Source organism: Macaca thibetana, chromosome 14 (assembly GCF_024542745.1).
Source record: "Macaca thibetana thibetana isolate TM-01 chromosome 14, ASM2454274v1, whole genome shotgun sequence".
Taxonomy (NCBI): Eukaryota; Metazoa; Chordata; class Mammalia; order Primates; family Cercopithecidae; genus Macaca; species Macaca thibetana.
In genome coordinates this window covers 86,266,344-86,286,165 of record NC_065591.1, presented here as the reverse complement: position 1 = coordinate 86,286,165, position 19,822 = coordinate 86,266,344, and the positions used below count along the sequence as shown (strand labels likewise).

General features: G+C 46.1%; 1 protein-coding gene across 2 annotated transcripts; it reads left to right on the top strand.

Annotated features, from left to right (window-relative positions):
• Positions 1-2,396: 2,396 nt before the first annotated feature.
• Positions 2,397-19,023, top strand: GPR83 (G protein-coupled receptor 83). Of its 2 annotated transcripts, XM_050758918.1 has the most exons (4): positions 2,397-3,002; positions 6,774-6,899; positions 9,771-9,904; positions 16,711-19,023. In XM_050758918.1, the coding sequence occupies exons 1-4, from the start codon at positions 2,616-2,618 to the stop codon at positions 17,333-17,335; spliced, it is 1,272 nt and encodes a 423-aa protein (XP_050614875.1). In that variant the 5' UTR covers positions 2,397-2,615; the 3' UTR covers positions 17,336-19,023. The 2 variants fall into 2 exon arrangements, with proteins under 2 accessions (XP_050614875.1, XP_050614876.1); XM_050758919.1 differs by lacking the exon at positions 6,774-6,899.
• The last annotated feature ends 799 nt before the right edge of the window (positions 19,024-19,822 follow it).

Sequence of the window (19,822 nt, the reverse complement as noted above, 5' to 3'; positions counted from 1 at the left end):
ACTTCTTTTAATAACTCAGCCTTCGTGTGGGGTAAGGTGGGGGGATATTCTTGTTTCATTAAAGACTGTGACTTCAGAAGTTCAGGATAAGTTTGGGGCAGTAGTGCTGGGCTGAGAGGAGGGCTTGGCAGGGCTCAGGAGGCCCAGGCCTGGCTGAGTGGAGAGCTGAATGCCTGGGGAAGAGGAAGAGGAAGTGATTCCAGACCTCATGCCTACCCTTGGATTTTCTCAGGACCTCCTCCCCCTTTCAGAGCACCCCAGTGCAACTTGTAACTGCCAGCAGTAGCATTTATTTGCCTGAGTCCTTTTGCCTCTGGAGCCCATTTTGACTATCCACATGGCAGGCCAGAAGTTCAGGAGCATCCTGGGAGAAGGAGCACACCCCTGGGAGAAGCCTTCAACCAGTAACTAACAGGAGGTGGAGTACAGATATCACAGCTCTGTCACCCCTTCGCTTGGATAGCTGATGTGTACACCTTACACTGGCTTCCCAGCAGACTTCAGCTTGTCACCCACCGTGGTAGCTGGCTTGACAACACTCTTTATTGGTTGCTTTCCCTTTCTTGTCACGCTTCTCCACTTCCCTATTGGTGTTTGCCTTCATCTCTCAAATGAACCCTCTCACTAGAGTATTTGGCTCAGGAGATGCTTTTGGGGAAAGCTAAGAAGAACTAAAACACCTCACCTCTTTCAGAGAGAAAGTTTCAGGCTTCTGGTGTAAATGCCCTCACACTTACAAGGTGGGCATGATGAGAAGGGAATCAAAGTGAAGACCTTAGTTAGGTGGCCCAGATTACAAATATGCCTGCTAGCAAGCACCTGTTGGGGTACTTGGAAGAGAGTGCTTGGAAGGGCACGGGCTACCTTTGATTTCTTTCTCTGAGCTCGACGCTGACTATTCCTCTTCTATCCATACACTCTTTCTTGACACTGGGCACAGTTCTTTTGACTAGGATTCTGTTTTCTAAATGACCATCATATTCCAGCCTTGCCTCTCAAGATGATGCCAAGTCATCTTGATGGAGCAGCAAGTCTACCAAAGCTTTAAGTGTTTACAGGCAGTCTCTTGGTTTATTTCCTAGAGCTAAAGATGTATTATTCATCAGCCTAGCACCTCGTCCCTTCTAGGATCTGTCACATAATCCCCTATTTCAGCCACTTAATCCTGTGAGACCTGCCAGGTCCTTCAGTATAATTGAGGGATATCTGCTAGCCATCCTGTCCTCCAGACACAGTTGCTTGAAGAGTACATGTGAAGTGGAAAACTGGAGACAAGAGTGAAACCTAGGTTTGAGTCATTGTTTGGGTCCCAGCCCAAGCACACTGCTCCCCAGGGCACGTTGACACAATGGAAAGAATCAACATGGTGTTTCCTGTTGGGGGTCAGGGGTGGTTACAAGTAGTCAACCACATATTGCATCTCTTGCACCAGAGGGCAATGCAGTGAGAGATGTATACAGGGGTCTCTGAAAACCTCACATTTAGGAAAAGAAAGCCTTTTAACCAAGAACAAAAATGTTAAATGGCTTGCTCAAGGTTTCACAGCTAGGAAGTGACAAAGCTGGGATTAAACCCTAATTACAGAGCCCATGGTCTTTACCACAGGCATGTGGGTGGCAGAGGACCCAGTGACTGGGAGAGTTTTCACAGTGGAAGTGAAAACAGGTGAGCATGATAGCAAGGTTTCCTGGAGAACTAGGTGGGGAATGAAAAACAGCATGGCTCATAATACCCCTATAAAGATACAGCTTCACGGACTTCCATGGCAGAAAAACTATTACCCAAGAGGTAAGCACATAGCTAAACTCTTTTCCTTCGCTTCTTTGATGCCATCAGAACTGCTTTGAAGAGTTTCCTTGGAAAACAAAGCTCCCCAGATTGCATTCCTGGGGACTGTCAAACCGTCAACCTTTAATAAGCCCTCCAGCACCGCTGACACCTGGATACTCGGGGGACTTGGAGAATCCTTAACGTCTCTAATTTCTGGTTTGCCTTTTTCCTGGGACCGCCGGGACGCAGCCATCCACTTCGATATTGAAACTGTGGCAAAGCTAAGGTTTAAGTGGAAACAAATGGAATATATCCTTGTTACTGACCCGGCTTTGCCAGCATGCTCCCTCATCATCCCAAATGCCCCTGTGGGCTTCCACCCGCCTGTCTACTTCCTTTACAAGAGGCTAAGCCGACACCACGCAAGCATGTACGCGCTGGGGAAGGAGCCCCCGAAGCGAAGCCCTGTCGGAGGAGTTACGGGCGGGAGTGGGAACGGCTGGGTGTGGGGGCAGCAACGGCGCCACCGGCAGGGTGCGGGGAGCCAGGCTTGTCAGAGCTGGAGCGCGTCACCGTCGCCGCGAGAGACGCCGCGCTGCCCAATAGGCAGAGGCGCTCCCTAGCAGCCTGGTGGGAGCAGAGATATAAAAGTGCTCCAACAAACCCGGAGCTGGGGTGCCGACCGCGGGCTGCTGGCGGGCTGCGCGGTGCTCCGCGGGTCCGGGCTAACTGGCTCCTCGGGACGGCCTTGCACGCTCTGCGCCCTGCACTCCGGCTGCGCGCCCCGAGCCCGGCGAGAGGGCGCCCGACCCGCAGGCTCCCAGGGGAGGGGTGGCTCCTGCAAAATGGTCCCTCACCTCTTGGTGCTCTGTCTCCTCCCCTTCGTGAGAGCCACCGAGCCCCACGAGGGCCGGGCCGACGAGCAGAGCCTGGAGGCGGCCCTGGCCGTGCCCAATGCCTCGCACTTCTTCTCCTGGAACAACTACACCTTCTCCGACTGGCAGAACTTTGTGGGCAGGAGGCGCTACGGCGCCGAGTCCCAGAACCCCACGGTGAAAGCCCTGCTCATCGTGGCTTACTCCTTCATCATTGTCTTCTCACTCTTTGGCAACGTCCTGGTCTGTCATGTCATCTTTAAGAACCAGCGAATGCACTCGGCCACCAGCCTCTTCATCGTCAACCTGGCAGTTGCCGACATAATGATCACGCTGCTCAACACCCCCTTCACTTTGGTAAGGGGCCCGCTGCCTGCCGCCCCACCTTCTCTCTTCGTCTCCCTCTCCTATCTCAATTCTCTGGCCTCCCTCTGCCGTTCTGTGTCTCTCTGTGGGTCCCCACTTCTGTCTCCACGTCTTTCTTCCTCCTTATTTCTCCTGTCCTCTGCCTCTGTCTTCCTGTCCTAGTCTCTTTTCTCTCTCCTCTGTCATCTCGGTTCTTGACTCTCTCCTCTGTTTTTCTTAGTCTTTCTTTCAGTCTCTGTCTCTCTCTCTGAAGTCTTTCTGTCTGTCTTCTCCGTCTCTGTCTGTGTGTCCTCATCTTTTTTTTTTCTGTCTTTCTGTCTCCCTATTCGTCTGTCTCTGTCTCCTCACCTCTTATCTCTTTTTCTTCTTGTCAGTCTCTCTGTGATTTTATTTTTCTATTCTCTCTCCTCTCCTCTCCCCTCCTCTCCTCTCTTCCTCTCTCTCCCCTGCCACACTCTGATTCCTCCCCACTTCTTTCTGTCTCATCACTTTATAAGCCAGAGCTGCTGCGGAGGTGGCATTGGGTCAATAGTTTGAGTGTCTGCAGCCAGCTGGAAATGAATGACCATTTCCTGTTTAATCTCACTGGGTCTGGGCTTGCTTGATAATTGAGCAGTAAATCAATGCCCCTGAAATGTCAGCAGAGATGATCAGGTCCCCCTCCCTCTGAAGTGCAGCCTATTCAGTGCCCATCCGTACCCATGGGATGCTGCTTTGTGCTACAACTGAAATATCAAACAACTGCTAATTTTTAATGGAACATTAAGTGCATTTTCCCAGACCACTTATTTAAAGTGCATTTCCCTTCTGTGGGTTGATCATGAGGCTGTGTTTGAGGTCTGTGTTGAGGAAGAAATGAGGGGAGTGGGCTTGGGCCACAGAGATCGGGCAGGCTGGGGGCATTTGCACATTGCAGCTGATGGGATTCCTCCCCCAAGCCCTGGCTACTTAGCACTGGTGGTGTCCCGCTGTGATCAGGGAGTGTGGCTCTCATGGATGCTTTGGGACTGTAAGGGCGATGACTGAGCAACCATAGTGACAGTTATACTGCATGTTTCTCTAGTGTGTTATATTTTTTCATTTTATGGAATAACTATTATTTGAGTGATTACTAAAGCAATATCTGTTAATCCCTCTCTGTCTCTCTCTCCGCTATCTCTCACACACACACAACCAGATATCACAGACAAGCAAAAAACACAGGATGAACCCCCACAAGTCCATCACCTGTGTGAACATCCTTCCAAATCTTATATTGAAAAAGTACACTCACATTCTCTTTTTCATCCTCACTTATTAGAATATTACTCACATTTTGCAGATGAGAAAACTAGGGCACAGAGAGGTTCAGTCCCTTGTCCAAAGCCACCTGGCCAGTAGCTGGCAGATCCAGGATGAGAATTCCATCCCCTAACTCAAATCCAGACGTCGGTCCACTAGGCCAGCCAGCTGGGAGTAAAGAACACTCTTGGACCATGTTTAGCTTCTGCTACTCCAAACCCTGGACTTGTTCTGATCTCCTTTCAGCCTACATCTAACGTATTGATAGCTGCTCAATATCCCCTGGGCATTACCCAAGGATGAGTGGGCTTTCAAATACTCCCCTCCTCCCTGGGTGTCTCAAAGCACAAGACAACAGCATCCCTGCCAACCCTTGCCCCTTCCTTGGTTTCTGACCTGAGAACCTACAATGGTGTGGTTGGGCTGGTCTATTCAGGTTGGGCACTGGGAAACCACAGAACATGGCCTTTTTTGCTGCTGCCCAGAGCCAGGATGCAGGGCTGGATCTGCAGCAGACACAAGAAGGGGTAGGGAGGCCATGGACTCAAGGACAGGCTACACCTGACAGCTGGCAATACCTGCTCCAGAGGATCTCCTGCAAGAGATCTATAGGATGTCAAGGTCCTCAGAACCCAGCACCCCCTCCAGTATGAGCCAAAGCAGCTTAGCCTTGAACCTGATCCATCAAACTGCCCCAATCCAAATTTGGATTACAGCTTATAGGGTGCTGGCAGGTAGGAAAGGGAGAAGGTTATGGGGAGGGGCTTCCAACCCCTCGGCCTACTCAGCTCAGGCTCCCCCACTGGGAAAGGCATGCCTGCCTTTGGCTGATTGGCAATGATATCCTTCTTCCCTGGTCTCCCTTCCTATCCACTTCATCTACTGCAGTCAGCATGAAACCCAGCTCTGATAATGGAGAGAAAAGCAATTACTTACAGTTCCCCTGGTAGATAAGAGATAGATATACACAGAATGTAGTGGAGCCTGGAGGAGGGAGTCTTTCATTCTGACCCATCGGAGTCCCATGAGAGGGTTAAAGGAGACTGCAAAGAATGTGACATTTCAACAGGACCTGGCTGAATAGGAATTTTCCAGGTCGAGATGAACACTTAGTGCAGACAGAGGGACCAGGGAGAACAAAGGCATTGAAGCATCAAAGTTCATGGTGTGTTGTGGGAACGCTGAGTGGCTCAATGAAGTTGGAGCAGCAGGAAGCACAGTGGAGGAGTGGGCAGGGGAGGCAGAAGCCTCATATGTTGTAATAATACTATGTCGTATGTCTCATATGTTGTAATAATGGCAGTTGATAGCGTTAATGTACTAGGCACTATTGTACCTACTTTACATATGTTATCAATCTTGATTGATGTAACAACCATGTGAAAAGGGTTAGCCCATTTTACAGATGAGGAAAGTGGGGCTCAGAGGGCCCAATGCCTTGCCCAAGGTCACAGTGATCAGTGGCAAACACTCTGCTGTAAGTCACTACATTATACTCCTTCTCTTGGGCCGACTTGCCCTGTTTCTATGCCTCTGTGCCTCTGCCCCCTCCCATCCCTATCTGGTGGCCCCATTGCCCTTTGTCTGGGTCCCTACAAAGCATTGATTACTTTCTGTCTTGCACTTGAGTTGACCCTCCTCTGCCCTGGCTGCAAACTCCTTAATCAGAATCAATGCTCAATCTCTCAGGCATGGGATGTTACTCACAGGAGCTGCTCAAGTACTAATTGAATGAGTAAATAGTGCTGGGTGATGTGGGATAAGGACCGGGCCTGCTTCTAGGGCCCTACAAGGTTTTGAGAGCTTGTCTTCTCTCCCCACACTTGTCAACACCTCTCCAGGTCCCTGGGTCTTCACCCCAGATGATGACCTGCAAGGCCAGTTTAGCCAAGATTTGCCAGCACAGCCTGCATGCATGCTGTGTTGTGACAATTCAGATGTGTCTCCCCTACTAGAGTGAACTTGTGTAGACCAAGAGTGAATTTTGTTATTGCACATAAAAATAGCTACTATTTACTTCTAATAATAGCTGAACAATCTGCCAGACATTGTGTTTTGCCCTTTACAGACATTTAAAAAATTTAAACCTTATACTAAGCCTATAAGGAAGAGATTTTTGATGGCCTTTTTTTTTTTGCAAATGAGGAAACAGATTCAGAGAGGTTACCTATCTTGCGCAGGCCCTCACAGTAAGAAACTGTTAGAGGTGGGAAGTCCAACTCCAAAGCCCACATCCTTCCCAAGCTCTCCTGGCATCTAACGGAGCCTGGCCCAGAAGCATGATCAGGGTTTGCTGAATTGAATGAATGAAAATGAGTTGTGCTGGAGAAAATCATGTTTACTCCACAATTCAGTCTCATAGACAGAAAGAAGGGAGAAGCTGGAGGAATCCTCCTAAGGGCATGCTCCTCAGAGACCTCTAGGGATGGGTGTCAAAGTCAAGGCCTGTCTGTCTCCTAACATCTTTGGGCTCATCTCCAGGTTCGCTTTGTGAACAGCACATGGATATTTGGGAAGGGCATGTGCCATGTCAGCCGCTTTGCCCAGTACTGCTCCCTGCACGTCTCAGCACTGACGCTGACAGCCATTGCGGTAGACCGCCACCAGGTGAGGGTACCTACCCCTAATGCTCTGCTCTTCCCTGTCTTGCTTCCCCTTCCTGGAAGTTGCAGGGGCTCTGAAGACAGTGTTTTAACCCAGTTTTCAATGAGTGTGTTTCTCTTCTTATTGATCAACATGAACACATAAGTTAGTGATATTAAACCCTTTGTCCTAATTGTCACAGAAAGTTATTCTTAGTTTGTTGATCCAATGAATACTCATTGCTGGCATTTTCTTTTTTCTTTTTCTTTTCTTTTTTTTTTTTTTTGAGAGATGGAGTCTCACTCTTGTCGCTCAGGCTGGAGTGCAGTGGCGCCATCTTGACTCAACCTCTGCCTCCTGGGTTCAAGGAATTCTCCTGCCTCAGCCTCCTGAGTAGCTGGGATTAGAGGTGCCTGCCACCATGCCCGGCTAATTTTTGTACTTTTAGTAGAGGTGGGGTTTCGCCATATTGGCCAGGCTGGTCTTGAACTCCTGACCTCAGATAATACACCCACCTCGGCCTCCCAAAGTGCTGGGATTACAGGCGTGAGCCACCGTGCCCGGCCATTGCTGGCATTTTCTGTCTCAGAAATTAGTGAGCTTGTTTTGAGGATAGAAAAGCAAACCCGGAAAATCACAGATTAAAGGAGAGGAGTAATTGCAGGTCAGAGACGAGGCTTCAGAGTGAGAAATGAATATTTACCAATTCAGGCTGTTCAGGCGGAAAACAAGCCAGGATGTCCAGGTGGCAAGAGCAGGCATTGCAGTGGAGCATGGCAGCTCTGGGTCAGGAAGGTATTCTAACAGTTCTGCCCCCATGGGAAGCTCATAGGTATATATGGTGAAAGGAACTGACCAGGACATCTAAGTAGGACAGCTTCATGCCAGGGGCCTTTTCCATGCTTACTCAATGAACTCACGTTGTATGCTTAGACCTATGCTGAATTATGGAATGGAGGCTCAGTAAAGTGCATATGTAGCTTTTCCAAGATCATGTGCCTATGAATGGTGAAGCTAGGATTAGGACTGAGGTCTGTCTGGCTCCAAGCCCATGTTCCAGTCACTAGACCATGCTGTTCTGAGAAGGCTCAAAGGAATCTACAAGGCCAGTATTATGAGGGCCACCAGACACAGAAAGATGAGATTCATTCTGAGTAGCACCATGAGATGCAACAAGGACCACGGGATAGGAGGCTTCAAAGATGCAGTTTCAAAGATACAGTCAGTCCAATGTGGGAAGAATTCTCTCGTAGAAGTGTCTAAAGGTAGACAAAGCTGCCTGGGAGGTAATGAGTTTCATGTCACCAGCCATATTTAAGCAAAGTGAGAATGACAACTTGATGGGGAGGTATTTGAGGAGATTCCTGCATCTGATAAGGAATGGGACTAGTCAAATTGTGAGATCTCTTTATCTCTGAAATGCCATAATTTTGTAAGAATCAACTCTTAATGTATGTTGCAGATGCTTTAGTGTAAAGTGTGAAAAGTTTGCATATCAATATTTCCTGCCTTTTCTTAACTGTCTCCCTTAATTTAACTAGAAGGACTTCTGATTACTTTTGCCTGGCCTATGCTTACCCCAGATTAATGCAACCGAGCATTGACCATGAGCTAAGGGTGGGTCTGGGGAATGGGGCAAAGTCTTGCTCATGTTGACCATGTTACTGCAACATATACCCCAACAAGGGGCTCTGTCCCAAGGTCAACGGAGTCTTTGAGAAGTGCTTGGAGCCTCTGCCCCAGGCTGCCACTCCCTTCAGCAATCTGAACGCAAGAGTGTGAGGGGCAGAGATGGCTGAATCCAGAACGGAGATATGCTGTCAGCTTCTGAAGCCTCATTGCTTCTTCCCATAAAACCTTGAAAACATTGGGAGGAATAAAAAAAAGTTCAGGACACAGCCAGAATGTCCAGTGTGTTCTGGGATGGCATCTAGAGGTGGTGGCACCTCTTCCTGACCTCTTCCCCCTAACACTGGACTAACCTATCCCAAATGCCTTTTTCAAAAAAGAATGTTCTCATCTGAAAATGAGGATGGTTTTAAATCCCTAAGTCTTTATTTAAACCTTTTAGGAGAATTGATTGATACACAGCAGCAACTCCAAGATGCATTTCAGCCTGAAGCCTGCAACATTGAGTTTATTATGGGTGTGTGAGACTTGGGCCCTGTTGCAATTTTAGTAATGGCTTTCATAAACATGTTGGGAGTTCCCACATAAGTGCCCATGCAGCTTCCCAGGATGAGTGATGAGAATAGTCTCTTCCTGTCTGTCAGACCCTCTCAGAGTCCATCATAACCTAAGGGGTCTAGAATCAAGGGAAGATGAGCTCAGGTCCCGAGGAGATGGGAGCTGACCATGGACTTGCTCCTCTCCCAGCCTCACTGTGATGCCATGTGAGCAGCCTTCCTCCTGGATCCCTCCCCAGTCCTCTCACTGGACCCTGGTTCAGCCTGAGTATGATCAGCAAGAGGCAGATGACCTGCCCCGGGTCTCTGAATCCAGATGACCCTTTCTTTCCTCCTCTGGAGGTGGGCTGTTGGGTGGGACATGGCTGGGCCTCCTCTCCCGCAGCAGCTACCTGGTGTAGCTCAGGGGCTCAATAATGAACATAAGGGGTGCTTGACTTTATCAATAGGGCCTGCCTTATGTGACAAGTGAGCTGTGCCATCCAGATTTCTTTTTATTTATTTATGTATTTTCATTTTTTAAAAAAATATATAGAGGCAGGGTCTCACTATGTTGCCCAGTCTGGTCTAGAACTCCTGGGCTCAAGTGATTCTTCTGCCTCAGCCTCCCAAAGTGCTGGGATTACAGGCGTGAGCTCCTGCACCTGGCCCGATTTCTGATTTGTTCCAAAACGTCTTCAGTTAGTGATGCGGTTTGCTTGTTTTCCAGGTCATTATGCACCCTTTGAAACCTCGGATCTCAATCACAAAGGGTGTCATCTACATCGCTGTCATCTGGACCATGGCTACATTCTTTTCACTCCCACATGCTATCTGCCAGAAATTATTTACCTTCAAATACAGGTGAGATGAATTCGTAGGGATCCACCTGGTGATTCGCGTCTTCTCCTGAGTCAGGCTTGACCAAGGGATACCTGAGGCCCCCAGGAGCTCACAACTCTCTGAGTAACTAGTACCTGCCTCACTGAATCTTTCTCTGGCTCGCTCCCGTCCTGTTACCTCCTGGTCCATGCCTGTCCTCTACATTTTGTCTGCTTTCTCTCTTCTTTAGCTTCTCCCCTATTCTCTTTCCGGGTTCTCTGCAAGGACAAAGCAATAATTATCAGCGTTTGTCACCAGGGTGCTGTACTCATGCAGCCTGAGATCCCAGTCACCAAGGCCTTGTTGAAAAGGAGCAAGGTGTAAACCGCTCACACTATCTACAAACAAAACCTGCATGCAAGTCTGAGCCTGAGGCAGGCTTCTCTATCTCCCCCACCTCCTGTACATGTTTATCTTATGCTCTACTGAATGAGAACGTCTTTCTTTCAACACACAGTTTTTTAAAACTTAAACTGCTTCATTAGGTGATCTCCCTGCTGCACTGTCAGTTTGGGAAGAACTGGCCTTATTTCTTTGTTATCTCGGTGATCCCCACACTTAGCTTACTGTCTCCACATAACAAGCTCTTGGTATGCATTTACTGAATAAATGATCTTAGAGTGACTTTTTTTTTTTTTTTTTTTTTTTTTTGAGACAAAGTCTCATTCTGTTGCCCAGGCTGGAGTGCAATGGCAGGATCTCAGATCACTGTAACCTCCGCCACCGGGGTTCAAGCAATTCTCCTGCCTCAGCTTCCCAAGTAGCTGGGATTACAGGCACGCACCACCATTCCTGGCTAATTTTTTGGGTTTTTTTTTTTTATGTATTTATTTTATTATTATTATTATTTTTTTTGGAGACGGAGTCTCGCTCTGTCACCCAGGCTGGAGTGCAGTGGCCGGATCTCAGCTCACTGCAACTTCCACCTCCCGGGTTCAAGCGATTCTCCTGCCTCAGCCTCCCCAGTAGCTGGGACTACAGGTGCCCGCCACCTCGCCCGGCTAGTTTTTTGTATTTTTTTAGTAGAGACGGGGTTTCACCATGTTAGCCAGGATGGTCTCGATCTCCTGACCTCATGATCCGCCCATCTCGGCCTCCCAAAGTGCTGGGATTACAGGCTTGAGCCACTGCGCCCGGCCAATTTTTTGTATTTCTAGTGGAGATGGGTTTCACCATGTTGGCCAGGCTGGTCTCGAACTTCTGACCTCAGGTTATCTGCCCACCTTGGGCTCCCAAAGTGCTGAGAGTACAGGCATGAGCCACTGTGCCCAGCCTCTTAGAGTGATTTTTGTCATTTGTTATTGTTGTTGTTGTTGGTCACTGGTATGTCTTTTCTTAAAATTTTTAAATTATACTTTAAATTATGGGATGCATGTACAGAATATGAAGTTTTGTTACATAGGTATACACATGCCCTGGTGGTTTGCTGCACTCATCAACCTGTCACCTACATTAGGTATTTCTCCTAATGTTGTTCCTCCCCTAGTTCCCATCCCCTGACAGGCCCCAGTGTATGATGTTCCTCTCCCTATGTCCATGTGTTCTCATAGTTCAACTCTCACTTATGAGTGAGAATATGTGGTGTTTGATTTTCTGTTCTTGTCATAGTTTGCTGAGAACAATGGTTTCCAGCTTCATCCATGTCCCTGCAAAGGACATGAACTCATCCTTTTTTATGGCTGCATAGTATTCCATGGTGTATGTGTGCCACATTTTCTTAATCCAGTCTATCATTGATGGACATTTGGGTTGGTCCAAGTCTTTGCTATTGTGAATAGTGCCGCAGTAAACATATGTATGCATGTGTCTTTATAGTAGAATGATTTATAATCCTTTGGGTACATACCCAATAAAGGTATTGCTGGGTCAAATGGTATTTCTAGTTCTAGATCCTTGAGGAATCACTACATTGTCTTCCACAATGGTTGAACTAATTTGCACTCCCACTAACAGTGTAAAAGCATTCCTATTTCTCCATATCCTCTCCAGCATCAATTGTTTCCTGACTTTTTAATGATTGCCATTCTAACTGGCATGAGATAGCATCTCATTGTAATTTTGATTTGCATATATCTGATGACCAGTGATGGCCAGCATTTTTTCAAATGTCTCTTGGCTGCATAAATGTCTTCTTTTAAGAAGTGTCTGTTCATATCCTTTGCCCACTTTTTGATTTTTTTTTTTTCTTGTAAATTTGTTTAAGTTCTTTATAGATCCTGGATATTAGCCCTTCGTCAGATAGATAGATTGCAAAAATTTTCTCCCATTTTGTAGGTTGCCTGTTCACTCTGATGGTAGTTTCTTTTGCTGTGCAGAAGCTTTTTAGTTTAGTTAGATCCCATTTATCAATTTTGACTTTTGTTGCCATTGCTTTTGGTGTTTTAGACACTACAAGGAAGTCTTTGCCCACGCCTACATCCTGAATGGTATTGCCCATGTTTTCTTCTAGGATTTTTATGATCCTAGGTCTTAGTTTAAGTCTTTGATCCATCTTGAGTTGATTTTTGTATAAGATGTAAAAAAGGGATCCAGTTTCAGTTTTCTGCATATGGCTAGCCAGTGTTTCCAACAACATTTATTAAATAGGGAATATTTCCCCCTTGCGTGTTTGTGTCAGGTTTGTCAAAGATCAGATGGTTGTAGATGTGTGGTGTTATTTCTGAGGCCTGTGTTCTGTTTCATTGGTCTATATATCTGTTTTGGTACTAGCACCATGCTGTTTTGGTTATTGTAGCCTTGTAGTATAGTTTGAAGTCAGGTAGCGTGATGCCTCCAGCTTTGTTCTTCTTGCCCAAGATTGTCTTGGCTATGTGGACTCTTTTTTGGTTCCATATGAAGTTTAAAGTAGTTTTTCCAATTCTGTGAAGAAACTTAGTGGTAGCTTGATAGGGATACCATTGAATCTATAAATTACTTTGGGCAGTATGGCCATTTTCATGATATTATTTCTTCCTATCCCTGAGCATGGAATGTGTTTCCATTTGTTTGTGTCCTCTTTTATTTTGTTGAGCAGTGGTTTGTAGTTCTCCTTGAAGAGGCCCTTCACATCTCTTGTAAGTTGTATTCCTAGGTATTTTATTCTCTTAGTAGCAATTGTGAATGGGAGTTCACTCATGATTTGGCTCTCTGTTTGTCTGTTATTGGTGTATAGGAATGCTTGTGATTTTTGCACATTGATTTTGTATCCTGAGACTTTGCTGAAGTTGCTTATCAGCTTAAGGAGATTTTGGGCTGAGACGATGGGGTTTTCTAAATATACGATCTGCAAACAGAGACAATTTGACTTCCTCTTTTCTTATTTGAATATCCTTTCTTTCTTTCTCCTGCCTGACTGCCCTGGCCAGAACTTCTAATACTATGTTGAATAGGAGTGATGAGAGAGGGCATCCTTGTCTTATGCCAGTTTTCAAAGGGAATACTTCCAGTTTTTGTCCATTCAGTATGACATTGGCTGTGGCTTTGTCATATATAGTTCTTATTACTTTGAGATACGTTCCATTAATACCCAGTTTATTGAGAGTTTTTAGCATGAAAAGGTGCTGAATTTTGTCGAAGGCCTTTTCTGCATCTATTGAGATAATCGTGGTTTTTGTCATTGGTTCTGTTTATGTGATGCATTATGTTTATTGATTTGCATATGTTGAACCAGCCTTGCATCCCAGGGATGAAGCTGACTTGATCGTGGCGGATAAGGTTTTTGATGTTCCGCTGGATTCGGTTTGCCAGTATTTTATTGAGGATTTTCGTATTGATGTTCATCAGAGATATTGGCCTGAAATTTTCTTTTTTTGTCGTGTCTCTGCCAGGTTTTGGTATCAGCACGATGCTGGCCTAATAAAATGAGTTAAGGAGGATTCCTTCTTTTTCTATTGTTTGGAATAGTTTCAGAAGGAATGGTACCAGCTCCTCTTTGTACCTCTGGTAGAATTTGGCTGTGAATCCGTCTGGTCCTGGACTTTTTTTGCTTGGTAGGCTATTAATTACTGCCTCAATTTCAGAACGTATTAGTGGTTTATTATGGGTTTTGACTTCTTCCTGGTTTAATCTTGGGAGGGTGTATGTGTCCAGGAATTATCCACTTCTTCTAGATTTTCTAGTTTATTTGTGTGGAGGTATTTATAGTATTCTGTGATGGGAGTTTGTATTTCTGTGGGATCAGTGGTGATATCCCCTATATCATTTTTTATTGCATCTATTTGATTATTCTCTCTTTTCTTCTTTATTAGTCTGGCTAGTGGTCTATCTATTTTGTTGATCTTTTCAAAAAACCAGCTCCTGGATTCATTGATTTTTTTTGAAGGGTTTTTCGTGTCTCTATCTCCTTCAGTTCTGCTCTGATCTTAGTTATTTCTTGTCTTCTGCTAGTTTTTGAATTTCTGTGCTGTTGCTTCTCGAGTTCTTTTAATTTTGATGTTAAGGTGTCAATTTTAGATCTTTCCTGCTTTCTCTTGTGGCCATTTAGTGCTATAAATTTCCCTCTACACACTGCTTTAAATGTGTCCCAGAGATTCTGGTACGTTGTGTCTTCATTCTCATTGGTTTCAAAGAGCATCTTTATTTCTACCTTCATTTCGTTATTTACTCAGTAGTCATTTCATAGCTGGTTATTCAGTTTCCATGTAGTTGTGTGGTTTTGAGTGAGTTTCTTAATCCTGGGTTCTAGTTTGATTGCACTGCGGTCTGAGAGATTGTTATTATTTGTATTATTTTGCATTTGCTGAGGAGTGTTTTATTTCCAATTATGTGGTCAATTTTGGAATAAGTGGGATGTGCTGCTGAGAAGAATGTATATTCTATTGATTTGGGGTAGAGAGTTCTGTAGATGTCTATTAGGTCCATTTGGTCCAGAGCTGAGTTAAAGTCCTTAATATGCTTGTTAATTTTTTGTCTCATTGATCTGTCTAATATTGACAGTGGGGTGTTAAAGTCTCCCATTATTATTGTGTGGGAGTCTGAGTCTCTTTGTAGGTCTCTAAGAACTTACTTTATGAATCTGGGTGCTCTTGTATTGGGTATGTATATATTTAGGAAAGTTAGCTTTTGTTGCTGCATTGATCCCTTTACCATCATGTAATGCCCTTCTTTGTCTCTTTCGATATTTGTTGGCTTAATGTCTGGTTTATCAGAGATTAGGATTGTAACTCCTGCTTTTTATTTATTTATTTATTTATTTATTTATTGAGATGGGGTTTCGCTCTTGTTGCCCAGGCTGGAGTGCAATGGCACAATCTTGGCTCAACGCAACCTCTGGCTCCCGGGTTAAAGTGATTCTCCTGCCTCATCCTCCCGAGTAGCTGGGATTATAGGCATGCGCCACCATGCCTGGCTAATTTTGTATTTTTAATAGAGACAGGGTTTCTCCATGTTGGTCAGGCTGGTCTCAAACTCCCGAACCTCAGGTGATCCGCCCGTCTCAGCCTCACAAAGTGCTGGGATTACAGGCGTGAGCCACCCTGCTGGGCTTCATTTGTTGTGTTAGATGACCTTCCTTAGAGACAGATTTTGCCTTAAAGTCAGGTACACCTGCAAGAGGCTAATTGAGGCAGTGCTCCCAAGAGCAATGGGAAAGAGAGTGGCAGAGGCTGGACAGGGACCAGGGAGAGACTAAGGAAGGGTATGATTTCAGGGGAAGCTGTCCCTGCCCCACAGGAGGCTCTGGGGCCAACTGAAAATGCAGAGTTGGCCTCACCTTGAGGCCAGGTAACTGGGCTTTCCTATTTCTCCATCTCTCAGTCTTTTGTAACAGGTGTTTTCTAGGAAAACTGGAAACTCCCAGCCAATTATGGCTGTACTGAATCGTGGGAAGGGCCTTGGGTGGCCTTAGGGGAGTCCTAGGCACCTAGAAGATCACAGATGCCAGCTGTTTCTTGCTGGGGAGTTTGTTCTCCAGACTGGCAAAGGGGCTCTGCAGGGATCCAGGGAGTGTCTGTCACAGGAGCCATGCTCCACCCCACCTGCAGCACGTGCGCGCGCGTGTACACACACACACACACACACACACACACACACTTCTGTGACAAAAGCAAGGTCAAGAGAAATAAGCCCAGAAGGTGGATTTCACCTAATTTATAAAGGCCCCCTCCAGGAATTCTAGGACATTGAAATGAATCACATGCCCAGGCCCCCAACATCCAGGCTGCCCTTCTACCTTTCCATATAGAGGACTTATTTTTTTTCCCCCTAACAAAAGCAAAGGAAGTTTCCTCTCTCTTTTGTTAGTGATGACCACCAGCACATAGAACTAGAGCACCAAGCCACATGGATATTCCTAAAAAGGCTGAAGAGGACCGGGGTACATTCCATATAAAATAAATACTTGTTCTATGAATGGCTGAAGAGATGTTAGTTCAGGCCTTACCACTCATATGCTCAAGACCCATCATTTCTTTTCTTTATGCCTTAGTTTTCCCTTTAAAATGGGGAAGTAGCACAATGGGAAATTCTAGGATTTCCTCAAGGATGAGTTACTTTTCAATCTGGGAACATGAGCATTTCATTCATTTATTCAAGAAATATTTATTGGGTCTCTACTATGGGCTAGGAATTGCACAAGATTAAGAGAACACAGAGAAATTCAGGTGTATCCTTTACCTCTATGCAGTTCCCAGCCTAGTGGGGGAGGCAGAAATGTAATCAGATAATTAGGCTACAGCATCAAAAGTGCTTTATTAGATGGATGTACCAGGAGCCCGGTGGAAGGAGAGGCCAGTGCTTCTTGGGATGAAGGCTTTCCACACTAATCTCTCCTTTCTGTTACCTCTCTCCCCCTCCCTACTTCCTGCCCCCAGTGAGGACATTGTGCGCTCCCTCTGCCTGCCAGACTTCCCTGAGCCAGCTGACCTCTTCTGGAAGTACCTGGACTTGGCCACCTTCATCCTGCTCTACATCCTGCCCCTCCTCATCATCTCTGTGGCCTACGCTCGTGTGGCCAAGAAACTGTGGCTGTGTAACATGATTGGCGATGTAACCACGGAGCAGTACCTTGCCCTGCGGCGCAAAAAGAAGAAGACCATCAAAATGTTGATGCTGGTGGTGGTCCTCTTTGCCCTCTGCTGGTTCCCCCTCAACTGCTACGTCCTCCTCCTGTCCAGCAAGGTCATCCACACCAACAATGCCCTCTACTTTGCCTTCCACTGGTTTGCCATGAGCAGCACGTGCTATAACCCCTTCATATACTGCTGGCTGAACGAGAATTTCAGGATTGAGCTAAAGGCATTACTGAGCATGTGTCAAAGACCTCCCAAGCCTCAGGAGGACAGGCCACCCTCCCCGGTTCCTTCCTTCAGGGTGGCCTGGACAGAGAAGAATGATGGCCAGAGGGCTCCCCTCGCCAACAACCTCCTGCCCACCTCCCAACTCCAGTCTGGGAAGACAGATCTGTCATCTGTGGAACCCATTGTGACAATGAGTTAGAGGAGGTTGGGAAGAGGGAGTGGAAGGGGTCTGTCTCCACCCAAGGCAGGGAAAGAGAGCCTATTCTCACACATGATCTTCAGAGTGCTTGAAACACACTCCTGCAGAAGCTGTAGGACTCTTGAATTCCTAGGAAACTGTCCAGCCTCCTAGCCCCATGTGATGTGAAAACTAAAAGGCACCACCAACTAGACATGTGTTCATAAATTCCCATCTAAGGAACACTGGGAGGCACAGCAGTCGGGATCTCTGAGGAAGAGGAGCGAGGACAACTTTGGCCCAGATGGGGGCTGAATCATTCAACTGCCTCCATCTGTGGGGCAGCTGCTGCCCTACAGCCCTTCCTACTGCTAAGCATCCCGAAGGGAGACCTGCATCATACTTTGGGTGTGGTGACCCAGATGCACAGAGCTCTGCTTGAAACAAGTACACGGGCCAGGGAAATGCCAGCAAGCCAGAGTGGGCGTGGAGATTTTTATGCCTCACTTTCTGGAGTCACTGGGCCATGATGAATCAGAAGTCTTCAGTGGCCTAGCAATACGCAGACAAGAAAGGACCCACTTGGGTTCCTTAAAACAAAGGGCACTTATTATTACCACTTAGAAAAATTCAGAAAAGCATACACACACACACACACACACACACAGTCACTCTCTTATCCCATCCATTTGTGATAACATCTGTGAACATGCTGTGGCTCTATTTGCAATGTTTTCCTTTGTGTGTGTGACTGCGTGCATGTGTGCATGACCTTTTTTTTTTTTTCATTTATACTTTTTCATTTAGATTGTAATGATTAACAGAAACAGGGGTACCTTTCCCAGGGGTGTCCACCAGAAGAGTTGAAGAAGAGGTGAGAAGAACCCAAGGTGAAGCCTGTCACCATGCAGACAGAACTGCCCCCTATTGTAGACAGTGGTGGGAAGGGCCTGGCTCACATGCCCCTCCTTAGAGGCAGCCTCACAATGAACCAGGGAATCAAACTCAGCCAGGAGGCATGATTCCTCCTCTCCTGCTATTGCACAAAAACAAGAGGTGGTGAAACATTGTTCTGTTTTCACAAGAGATGAGGGAGCAGGCTTTCCAATATGCTGTAAGTAATTGTGCTTAGACACCTCATCCTCCCGAGCTGTCTAGAAAGGCATTTTGCTATGCTGTCTGAATAATGGGAGTTTTTTCACACCATTTCTCAAAAGGAGATTCACTGTCAATATCATTTTAGTGGTTCAGATGTCACTTTGACTTACAGAAACCTATGCATCCTTAAGAAACCTCAATTCTTAAAGGTCTAACTGGCCAGATAAATCTCATTCCAGGGACTGATTGTTTTTATCACCTTCCATCTGGTCCTGAATGACTCACTGTATCACCCAGAAAAGAGACCTGTCAGGCAGAATCGAGCTTAATTCACCTGCTCTAAACAATTGCTACTGACATACTGCTTTTAGGTTTTCTTCGAGCACCAGATAAACTCTGAAAGCAAAGCATGGATATGAGCTCAGTAGGAAACTAAGGTTTGAGGGAGAGTTTGTCACTTAGACCTCTTGGCTGTTAACTGAAACTGAACCTGGTCACATCATCTGCTTCCCTGTAATGGACTATGAGGGTTCATTATCCTAGTTTCTATTTATGAAGATGGTTGAAAATTTTCAAGACACAAAATTTTGAAAACTCACTTACTGAATTATGGGCAAAACCGTGACTTTCACTGGGCAGAGAGAGTCTTCTAAGCCCACAGGGATCCCCAAATTGACTTTTCAGGACAAAAGGCTCATGTACCTGTACTTATTGTCTCTGTGGTGTGTCAAGAAGTAGCTAATGGTTTCACCTGAAAGCTGCCATAGAAATTCTATGAACTGGCTGGGCACGGTTGCTCACGCCTGAAATACCAGCACTTAGGGAGGCCGAGGCGGGCGGATCACGAGGTCAGGAGATCGAGACCATCCTGGCTAACACGGTGAAACCGCATCTCTACTAAAAATACAAAAAATTAGCTGGGCGTGGTGGTGGGCGCCTGTAGTCCCAGCTTCTAGGGAGGCTGAGGCAGGAGAATGGCGTGAACCCGGGAGACGGAGCTTGCAGTGAGCTGAGATCACACCACTGCACTCCAGCAAGGGTGACAGAGCAAGATTCTGTCTCAAAAAAAAAAAAATAATTCTATGAACCAGAATGAAACAAGACAGCAGGGATACAGAAGGTTTGTTCTGCTCTGGGAAGCATGGAGGATGTTGCACTTCACTCCTCTCTGAGGGTGTCTAGGAATACAGAAGCTCCTTGACTTACATCTCAGTAAACCCATCGTAAGTCCAAAATATTGGAAGTTGAAAATGCATTGAATACGCTCAACCTACTGAACATCGTAGCTTAGCCAAGCCTACCTTAAATGTTCTGAGAACACTTATATTAGACTACAGTTGGGAAAAATCATTTAACACAAAGCCTATCTTGTAATGAAGTATTGAATAGCTCATGTAATTTATTGAGTAC